We start from the raw sequence: 10,847 nt of genomic DNA on the forward strand, positions 1-10,847 counted from the left end.
ATTTTTGTCTTTGGAGGCTGGCAGGTGAGAGAAGCTAGCCCTTCCAGAGACTCCCTTCTCTTTCTGTGCTCTTTTCTCTCCTTCTGATCCTGCCCACCCTGCTGTCCAACTGAGAGGGCCCACCAGGCCACCTCTTACTCAAATTCCTCAATTTCCTTGGAATTGGCTAGACTTTCTTTGTCTGTCTCCATCAGCTGGGCCCAGGAAACAATAGCTGCTGGGAAAACTCCTCTCCCTCAGTCACAGGGATTGGGACAGGCTGAGGAGTGGACAGTATGAAGCGGGGCTCCCCAGACTTGTCCTGCAGTCCCAGTCACAGCTTGTCCTCCTCAGTCTGTACCCATTTTGCCCTACCTGGGAGGGGGCTGTAGGGCAGTCCCACTGGGGAGGGAAGGAGCAGGGTAGGTGGATTGGGGCCCTCGACGAAAACCGACTGATGTAACTCAGGCAGTTTCTTGTTGCCGAGTTCAAAACTCAATCCCAACAACATGAAACTACCTAAGCCACAGATCAGCTGAGCGAGCAGGGCGGGATCGGCTTTGCATCTATCGGGAGGAGAAGGGAAGGGGGTTGGGGAAGGAAGAAATTCAGCCCCGTCCCCCTTTCCGCCCCCACAACCTCCCTAAGGACTAGAGAGTAGACTTTGGGTGGCTGGGTGGGTAGGGGGTCTGACTGCCTCAACAGCCTCTGGTCTAAGCAAATTGCTCAGGGAAACTCTGGTGAAATGGGACCTCCAGCCGCCAAACCCCCGCCCCGCCCCCAGCACAGCCGTGGAGCTATTCCCCTGCCTCTGGCCCTGGCCCTGAGGGAAGCTGGAGTGTCCTTCCACTCTTGAGCTGGGTCCCCTGTCTTGTCCATCTGGCTCTCCTCCTAGGTTCCCTCTGGTCTTCTCCCTGTCTCAGCTCTGCTTTGCTTCCCTGCCTCTATGGGTGGCCAAACCAAGGCGCTTGTGCTCCAGAGCCTCTTCCAATCAGGCCACTTGCCTGGCAAAACCCCATGGCCAGAGAGCGTGGGGACCGAGAGCTTGAATAAGGCTCGGATCCAAACCAGCAGAAAGCAGGAAACCTAAGCTTCAAGCTCCAGCCCTCTCTCGCCCACCCTCCCTCTTCTTCCCCCAGCAGACGACCAGACGGAGCGACATCTACATCCATGTGTCGACCCCGAGGCGACCCTAAGTGCCCGCGCAGAGAAAGAAGCCAAAAACCACCAATTTACCCCTTTACCCACCGAACCCCACGGCAACGGGTCTGGGAGGGGTGGAGAGGGAGCTCCCGGCCACTGCCCTCCGCTGTGAGTACGGCCACAAGACAAGCCTGGGCTCTCAGCAAGCTCGGATGCCCGAAACACCTTCCTCCCTGTTGTGCCCGCTGTACGCCAGGCACCTGGGGACACCGCTGGTCCCCACTCCGCCGCCAAGAGAAGAACAAGAAACCGCTTCTCTTACCTTGTCGCCGCCTCCTCCTCCTGCCTCTGCCCGTGCTTCTGCTGCTGCTGTCGAGGGGGGTGGGGGTTGGCTGATCTCCTCGTCCCCCTCCGGCGGTTAAGTTTATTCCTCTCTTTGGATAGGTGGGGGGCTCTTGGGGTTCCCCCAGCAGCGGTGGGGTGCGCCTGGCCCAGCACCCCAGGCAATCAGATCCGTCTGCTCCTCAAGATTGCAGTTTGCTCTCTGCCTCTTTCCCTCCTCCAGTCACCTTTAAATGCATCTTTTACTGCAGCACCACATTATATTTGCAGATCATAAAATCCACCTCTCGCGCGCACCAAGACCGTCCTGACATTACTGTTTTATGACCTTGACTTATTGTGGTCACCTGGATAATATTTAAATCAACGTTATGGTCTCTCACTTACATTAAACCCGCCAAGAGACATTCTAGAAAGGCTCTAGGAGATGAGTCAAACACAAAACACACACACATCCACACACTCAGCCTCTTTTGGGGGTGGGGGGTGTTGCTAAAAAAAACACTTAAAAACAAAAAACCACCCATTTGAGGATTACGATTCTGGAAATTTATTAGGATTTTCTTCTCCATTAAGGAAGCGACATGCAAAAGATACAACATACAGAATATCTTTAAATAACACAACTCCCAGACAGGGACAGGGCAATATTTAAGGGGGGGGCAGTCTGTCTTTGCTTCACTATGTTCTATTTTTAATTTTTAAATTTTTTTGTATTCCTCTGGATGGAATTTCTGAGGTGTCAGTGGCGGGGGCTATGTGGGGGGTGCTGGGAGAATGGAAGAAAAGCAGAAAGCAGTACAAATACGAGACTTCAAGCAGATTCTCAGAGCGACTGGGAGGTAAAGACATGGAGAGGGTTTCGTGGAGGCGCTGGGCGCTACGACAAACACACAAACACTAGCCGAACTTTCCAAAACGTCTATTATCCTAAGGAGGAAATGCAGCAAGGAAGGAGCGATTCTGACTGTGCTCTGCGAGATTACAGACCTTCTCTGGTTGATTTTTTCCCCCTGTGATCGGGTGGGTTCGACCTTAACTTTGCATGGAGGACAGGATGGTGTGTGTGAGTGCGTGGGTGAGTGAGGGGTTGACACACACACCAGCCACACTCCCACCCTCATCTATGCGGGCACACCACACCCCACACCCCGGCACCCCGTTTCTCTCATGCTTTAGGTGGAGGCATCTTCGCAGCACGAACCACAGGTCCCTTAGAAGGAGAGTCTGAGGTCTTTGCCTTTTTGGCAGGCGCGTTGCATTTATACTCAGGGAGGAAAAAAAAATATATAGCACCAGGCACAAAGGGAGGAGGAGGCGGGGAAAGGAAGGAGCAGGGAGAAAGGGGAGGGGGAGGGGAGGCCACGCGCTCAGGTGAAATTAAAATTGGAGGTCAGTTCCCGGATCCGATTCTCTCGGTTCATTTTCTTGAGTTTCATTCTGCGATTTTGAAACCAGATTTTGACTTGTCTGTCTGTAAGGTTAATGGTCTTGCTAATCTCCAGGCGGCGCTCTCGCGTCAAATACATATTGAACAGAAATTCTTTCTCCAATTCCAGCGTCTGGTGTTTAGTATAGGGGCACCGCTTCTTCCTTCCGCTCTTTGCTGTCAGCCAATTTCCTGTGGTGTTTTCTGCCTTTATCTCCTCTGTTAAAAATAACATTATTTACATAAGTATCCCTCGAAGAGGCAGACCCTCGCAGCCCACTGCAGCCTTTGCCAGTCTGCTGTGGGGGGCGGCTGAGGGAGCAGAGGGGAGCTGTTCTCACCCCACAGGCCTGGCTGGCGGGGTGTTCTTGGGCTCAGGGCTCTTAGAATTTCGTTGGGGTCTAGACTTCCGTGGGGAAAGACAAAAAGCTCTTGCCTCTGGAGCATTTATTAATTATGTGACCCCAATCCACCTTGACCTGGCAGATTCTGAGTACTCCCACTCTCCCTCAGCTTTCTGACTGACCCGGGCGGGCGTGTGCTCAACCTCACCAGGCCCTCCCTCCTCTAGGTTCCATTCCAGTTCTGGAAAAATCTAAGTGGAAGGAAAAGTGCTTCCCAGGCCCCAGACAGAGTTGCAGAGTCCACCCTGCTGCCCAGAGCAATTCCCAGAGAGCTTTGACCCCCTTCAACTCAGTGGAGGGACAGAGGGACATTTGCCTTAGAGTCCCTGTGGCCACAGGCCCTTGCAGTTGTCCCTGTACCAGACCCCCAGCCCTTGTTCCCACCTGAAGTGCCACAGAGCAACTCTGCCCCTTTCAATCTCCCGTTGCCAGCTCTTCCTCTCCTGGCCATTTCCCCCTGGTGTGAATAGCTGAAGCAGGGTTGCTTGTGAAGGCAGCAGAGGTCAGGGGCAACCGCTCTGGGGCATGCTGAGGGGTCCTCAGACAACTGCCCTAGCCATAGGACCTAAGGTCAAGGGAGAGAGATATCCTGAGGAAATGCAGCCTCCTGGAAGTCTCCATCTAGTCTATATAGATGTGAATGCCTGTGTGTGCACGTGTATTCCTGTAGAGGTGCACACTCCTACACAATGTCCACACACAGATAAGTACACATGTGTCTACTGATAGAAGGAGATGATATAGATAGAGTGTGTAATTCCCATTATCTTACTGACAGCTTCTTTCCTTGGTACACATTCTTGCTGAAATGGACCAGCCTTGCTCCTCAAGCAGCATGAGAGCCCTTGGTCATCCCTTCTAGGGAAAAAGCCCAGAGTCCAGAGACCCAACAAGGGCACCCAGCAAAGGTGGCTGCTGATGGCTCTGTACTCTCACCCCCCGCCCCCTGCTTTGCCAAATGGAACTGCCAGATTCCTAGATCCTCTTTTGATGGGGAGTGAGGCAGGGGTCCTTGGGGAACTGAGAGGCACCAGAAAAAAAAAAAAAAGGCAAACTTAAGGCTATAGTTTAAGACATCTGAATGTCCTTACTTCTGCTCCCACCTCTGCACCTGCAGTCTCTTGCCAAATTGTTTAAATGTTCTCCACATCTAACTCTGCCCTATTTATTTTCTCATTGGGATTGTTGGGTTTTGGGGGAAGGGAGGAATTAAAAATGGGGAAGTCTGGCTAAAAGCCCTCTTGCCTCTGGGCTGGTGGAGACACCATATGGGGGGGAGTGGAGGCAAGAAGGGCACAGGCAAAGTGCAGACTGAGAGGAATTGGGTGGGATGGAAGGGCTTAAGTTGTAGGGAGGGCAAGAGAGAAAGGGAGCCTACCGGAATGGGGGCAGTTTGAGTTAGGAGGTGGACTTGTTAACCTTGACTTTGCTTTTGGTGGAGCTAGGACGCAACTTTTCCTACCCTAAAATTCTTTCCCAACAAAGCTCAGGATCTGGGGAGAGGGCACAAAATTAAGCTTTCCTGCAGCACATGTGTCACAGGGAAGACTATCTGGGTGTGTGTACCTCACTCTCTCCCTCAGCCTCATGAACACGTTGGTGCACATCTTCTGCTGGGGTCTCTATGGGCTGATTTGCCAAGGCTACCTTTGCAGAGGAGACCCAAGAGGGCAAGGCTTTTGCCCTTGCCCGCCAAAACAGTGCGAGTATGCGCGCACACGCTCGCATGTGTGTGTGTGTGTGTGTGTGCGCGCGCGCGCGCGCACAGGGGCATGCGTGAGTGTGCGCGAAGCATGAGAGAGGCGCGTGTGTGTGAGTGTGACACAGGTCGCCGCCAGGCATGCGTGTGCACCATATCCATATACAAAGCACCACAAGATCCAGGCCACCCCCAGGCTGCTCAGCTCTCAGGATCTCATCTGCCTCTGCATCCAACGAGCCCCACTTATACACAGACTCCAGTAGTTAGTGGCAGGAGACACAGGTTTATTCCTCTCCTCCCAGTTGGGCCTTTCTGGATGATTTTTGCTCCAACTTTTCAAGGAAAGTAGGTCCCCTCAGGTTCCCTCCACTGCTCCCGTTTCCTCCACATTCTTTCTCCAGGTGTCAGAGAAAGGTCCTGGAGGACCCCAGTTCCAGCAACAGAAGTGAATCTTGAACCCTGAGCTTGAACTCTGGCTAGGCTTTCTCTCTCCAGCCGAAATCACAATGAAATCCAACTAAAGCAACACTCCCTTTCAGGAGAAAACCACTTGCCACGCGAACAGAAAATCCCCAACCACTCATTTGTAAACTGTTTTTGGAAAAGAACGAAAAAAAATGTTTTTAAATTTAACTAGAAAAAGAAAAAGAAATTTTACAGGGAAGACAAGAAACTAACATTCCAAATGCCCTGTTCCAACGCCATCCCCTAGCCAGGCGTCTGGGGGAGGGAGGAACGTGGAGATTAGCCCTACACCTCCACCTCTTTCCGCCCCAACCCCCCGCTGCCCAAGGCCCCCCGGCCGAGCTCAAACCGCAGGAGCCCATACCACACACACAAATCAGATCCACAAACAATAACAAATCGCGCTTCGAAGGAAACAATTTTCAGCTGGGAAAGCGCAGTAAAGCGAAATCCCCCTTCACCTAAGCCTTCCCCAGTCCCTGGCCCAAGATCGCCATTTTAAGCTTTTTGCAAGCTTCTGACCTGAACGAGGGACCTCAGCCCCCCAAGCAACCGCCGTAAAGCAAGCAAACCAAAACCAGCAAGCACCCGGGAGCCGTCATCAGCCCGGGGCAGCACAAGTTGCCCGCAGGCTGCCCGCGGTGCGCACCACTCCCGGGTCTCGGCGCCCACGGCCGCTGGCGGCCCGGCCTTTCCACTCTGCGGCTTACCTTCCTTAGCCAAATGAAGCGCCACCAGCCTGGCGCTCAGCGGACACGAGTCGCAAGCCGGGATCGCATTCCTCGGCCCAACCCTCCCCCTACCCCAGCCCCGGCCTCGAAGACTAAGTACCCGAGCGTCCCAGCCCGGCCGCCGCTGCCCAGGCAGCCTTACCTTTCGCTTCGTTATCCGAGGTGTCTGGGCTGGAGTCCGCGGTTTTGGCCCGCTCCTTTTCGCTCTCCAAGGGGCTACCTTTTGGGCCCGCCAGGCTCTGCTCGGTCTTGATTTCATTGGGGCTAGGGGTCTGGCTGTCGGACTTGGGGGTCTCAGGGAAACTCACTTTGCCCCCGAGCTGGGGCGACTCCAGAGGTTCGGCGCGCGGGTTGAGATTGGCCCGCTGCTCAAAGGGGGCTTCGAAGTCGTTGGCCCCGGCACAGTGGGGCGGCTTGTCCAGCGCTGAGTAGCTCGGGCTGGCGCGGTAGTAGCTGGGCACCGGCACCTCGTGCTCCCCGAGACAGGACTCCTGCAGGGGGTGGGAGTAGAGAGCTGCCTCGGGGCCACTTTTCGCCCGCTTCTCTGCGCTGTACATACAGCAGACATTCTCCTCCTTGACACTAGGTGGGTAGGAGCAGGAGGACAGCGGCCTGCCAACAGGTTGTTCCAGGCGGTAGGTGGCTTTGGGGTCGCCCCAGGAGTCCAGCTGCGAGAGGTAGGACGGGTAGGTGTTGAGGGCGAGGTTGGGACTGCTGCCCTCGTCCCTCTTGGAGAGCGAGGGTGCGAGCCCACAGCCCCTCATCACCCCGCAGTTGAAGTCACTCCCAGATTGCATATACATGCCTGCGCTCCGGCTATAGCGCTCTCCTCCGTCCGGCGCAGCCAAGGGCTCAGCGTACGAGTTCGGAGTTACATTGCGAGGGCATGTCATTTTCAGAGAGAGGGGTTTTTAAGGAGCAATACTACAGCGGAGGAGCTGACATCTTTTTTTTTCCCCATCCGGGAGGGGGGGCGGTTGGAGGGGCGGGAGGAAAAAGAAGGGGAGGGGGGGAAATATCAGCTCCATAATTATCCGCGCATTCGGTCCTCACCATGTGACGGCTAGACCAATGGGATTTGAAAATGGCCTTGATGATTCAGACGGCCGTGACGTCAGCGGGGTCAAGTTGTCGGCAGGCGGAGCGCGCAGCGTGGAGTAACAGCGCCACCTAGCAGCCGCCTCGGGGTAGGGGCGCCGGAGCCCTTCCCCGCGAACAAAGGAAGCGCCCCCCGGGCGGCAGGGGCAGGAGAGGGGTGGAGGAGGGTGGGTGGGGGGTTCTAGAGAGAACGGGGTTTGTTTACCCGGGAACCAGCCTGTAACTCTTGGGGAGAGTGGGGCGGAGAGGGGGGACATGCAGGAGAGAGGGAGAGAGCAAGGCAACTCGGGGCTCAAAACAGTCAAATTCAAATTAAAAGGTCAAGACACGATCCAGGTACTTTTTCCCTTGTCTTTTACCTCTTCTTTTCCTCTCTTTGTGCCCTTTCCCCGTTTCTTCCCTTGGGAGGGGTGTGGGGTGATGTTTGGAGGGAGGGCTCCAGTGGGCAGAGAAAGGGGAAAAAGTTAAGGAATCCCAAACAGAACTAAACTTTCTGCTCTCCTGCGTCCGGGTTCTCGGGGCTTGGCCTGGGAGCTCAGTTTGGGGACCTCGCTCAATGGAAGCTGGTTGAGTTATAAGTTCCCTGTGCGGGTTGACGGGGGAATCCCCAGAGTATGGAGTGGACCAGGGAGGGAGTCATCATCACTTCAGGGCTGCTCCAGGAGGGTAAAGGAGGTTTCCAGTGGATCTAGGGGTCCGGAGAGGAGGAAGCCAGAGACCAGAGGCGCCAGCTCCCCGACCACGGAATGCAGTCCGGGCCTGGCAGAGTGGGCGGCCCCTGGATCACCATCTCATGGGTTGGAAGGCTTTGGCCTTGGAGTCCGTTCGGGTGCTTTGCTCCAGGCCTTGGCGTTCCTCGCTTTCCAATTGACCTTGCCCCCACTAAAACAAGGAATATTCCCAGAGAGGAAGAGGGAACCTGCAGGGCCTCGGATGGTTTGTGGGAGTCACGTATCACACGGGAAACTAGGACACCAGATGCGACAAAATTCAACCCAGGGAAGTGTCCTTTATAGAACGAATGAGCTGGGGGGCATTTTTTAACAGAAAAGAGGAACCAGCGTCTTTGTGTGGTTTTTATTTTTTTTAATAAAGGAAAACGAGAAATAAGGGACAAGGTATGTTTTAAATAGTTCTTTCCGTTTCTCCATCGCCTTTCTCCCAAAGCGAACTAAACTCTCCACCCCTTCCTCAGGAAACGGAATCTGGAAAATAACTTGTCTTTCCGGTCGCCCCACATTTTCCCCTGGACGAAGCCTCAGGTTTCGATTTTCCAAAGGGCTGAAGCCTGGCCGGGAAAGGACCGGTGCTCCGGGCGCCCTGGCGTGGAAGAGTGCGGAGGCTGGATCGCTTCTAGAGAGGCCCAAGCCCGCGGCTGCTAGAAAAGGACTTCGGAAAGAAATCCACGGAACTCCCTCAGCCAGGGGGCAAGAGAGGAGACCACAGGGGTCCATGGACCCCGGGAACACTGGTAGAAAATGTGTAATGTGTGACTCGCTTGCAGGACCAGCCAGGGGAGATTAGAAATGGTTTTGTGTTTTCATTTGCAGGGGTTGCAGTGGGCTAGGCACAGGGGTTGGCTGGGGCAAGGTTAGGCTGTTTAGGCCCCAGACGAGACTTGGGACAGCCTGGGCAGCCGTCAATCCAGAGAACCATTTGTCCCACCTCCCACCCCACGGGAAACGGCGGAGACTTTATGGCCACTCTGTTTGTATGATCTGCATAAGTCTTTCCCCACCAGTTTGATCGAAACTGTTCGCTTTTACGAGGACCCAACGAAAATTCCCCGTCATATTTATCAGCCGGGGATAAAAATTTAGTATGGGAACTGATATTTCCTCATTTATGGGGCGATGAAATTAAAGACCAAAGCAATTGAGAATTATATGGCCTTGGGGGGGGTTCCCTCCCCCGCTCTTTCACATCTCCTTTATTTTCCCGCCTGGTGTGCCTGTCCATGGAGTTTGGCGTCACAGTCCCCTGCCCTTGCCCCCCGTTTGGGGGTCTACTGGGCCCTCTCCTCCACACCCAGGTACCGCTTGGTCAACCCTAACTTTTCCTGGCTTTTCTGTCGGTGTTAGCAGCTAGGGGCTGGGATAGGGCTCCTTGAGCCTCTGCCCAGCCAGGCTGGGATCTGGCTGGGGTGGTGGAAGGTTGCCAAGAGGCTCACAGGGGAAGGATCTGAGTCCAGGCTGGGAGGGGCGAGGGAGGTAGCGGAGGGTGAAGAAGACAAACTCCAGATTACCTCTCAAAACACAGCAAGCCCTAAGACTTAAGCTGGGGAACCAACGGGAGAGGAAGAGTCACTCCCGCCTCAGGACCTGTCTCTCCCTACCAGCCCGACCTCCATCCCAAACTCACTCCTTACCTCAGCCCCTGGAGGGGTTGGAGCTGCTTCAGAATTCTTGCCATTATTAATGGAAATAATCCCCCCGGGAGAAGGAGCCTCCCGCCTAGCTCTCACCTCCTCACTAGAACGAATAGTGTTTAAAGTTGAAATAATTAGAAGTATGATAAACACGGCCCATTAATGAAAAAAGAAATCAAATTCATCAGCCTAAGTGGGACCCCCGGTGGGACAAATGTTTGCCTCTAATTACGCAGGATAAACGCAAACCCGGAGCTGTTAAACAAGACCCCAAGCGCGGCAAGCGCGGACGCAGACTCGAATAACTTGTTGGTTTTTTGCAGACTTTGGGATTCTGCCCCAGTGGAGGCGAAAGAGAGGAAGACGTGAGTGTGAGGACGAGGCAAGGGGAACATTTGAGCGGGTCCAGGAAAGTACGGTTGGATGTGTGTTCCAGCCCTGCCCCCTTGGGCTCAGTCTTTCCGAGGCCAGGAGCAAAGGCCGTTTTGTCCTATTGTCCGGGCCTGGCGTTCAAAGGCACTCGGGCTGCCACGGCCGTCCCGCCTGCTGCCTCTGCCAGGCACCCACAAGTCCTGCCCAACAGAGCCAAGACCCTCAGGCCTGCACCCCTGGGGAACTGGATTGGGGTCAAGAGAAATCAGTGTGGCTTCGCTCAGCCAGTTAAACCATTTCCCCAACTTTCTGGGAGTGCTGAGAGACTTCAGGGCTCCCCCTTCTTGCCTCAACTTGGGGCTGTGAAAATCCAGGGGTGGCAGGCCAGAGCAGGGCTCAGGCTGCACGTACATCTTGACCAATCCCACCCACCCCGAGAGCCCTCTCACTCTGGTTGCTTCTTCCTGGTACCCTGAACCTGGAAGGGCAGCAGGGATAGGGGACTGAGCCTCCTGCTGCCTGTGGGATTGTGAGCCAGGGAGAGGAGGAGGGTGCCCCTTGCTCAATCCTAGCATATTCCAGGAAGATCTGTGGTTCCAGAGGGCAGGCCGAGGGCTGGGGCACTAGGGGTCCCCATGTGAAAACAGAAGAAGGAAAATGTAGTGCTCAACAAACAGAAAGGAACCGGGCTGTTTCCCTGGCGCCAGCCCTCAACGTGCCCCAGAAACACCCCGATTTTTCCAAGGAAAATGAGGAGAGTTTCCCCAACAGTTTAAGGAAATCATCTGGAAAATTCCAAAGGTGGAGTGAAAAA

At 54.7% G+C, this 10,847-nt stretch overlaps 1 protein-coding gene across 1 annotated transcript; it reads right to left on the reverse strand.

Moving 5' to 3' along the window:
• Window positions 1–1,998: 1,998 nt before the first annotated feature.
• HOXC10 (homeobox C10) lies at window positions 1,999–7,229 on the reverse strand. The gene is made up of 2 exons (XM_004774581.3): window positions 6,338–7,229; window positions 1,999–3,112 (listed from the first exon to the last, which is right to left on the reverse strand). Exons 1-2 carry the CDS (start codon window positions 7,086–7,088, stop codon window positions 2,835–2,837), a joined length of 1,029 nt encoding a protein of 342 aa, XP_004774638.1. The 5' UTR covers window positions 7,089–7,229; the 3' UTR covers window positions 1,999–2,834.
• Window positions 7,230–10,847: the final 3,618 nt, after the last annotated feature.

This window comes from Mustela putorius, unplaced genomic scaffold (genome assembly GCF_011764305.1).
Source record: "Mustela putorius furo isolate JIRA1106 unplaced genomic scaffold, ASM1176430v1.1 tig00537227_pilon_pilon_pilon, whole genome shotgun sequence".
Lineage (NCBI taxonomy): Eukaryota > Metazoa > Chordata > Mammalia > Carnivora > Mustelidae > Mustela > Mustela putorius.

Coding starts and splice junctions, on each gene's coding strand:
- HOXC10 (XM_004774581.3), bottom strand. CDS start 7,088: ATGACATGCCCTCGCAATGTAACTCCGAACTCGTACGCTGAGCCCTTG. Junction 3,113..6,337: donor CTCGGATAACGAAGCGAAAG/GTAAGGCTGCCT, acceptor TATTTTTAACAG/AGGAGATAAAGGCAGAAAAC.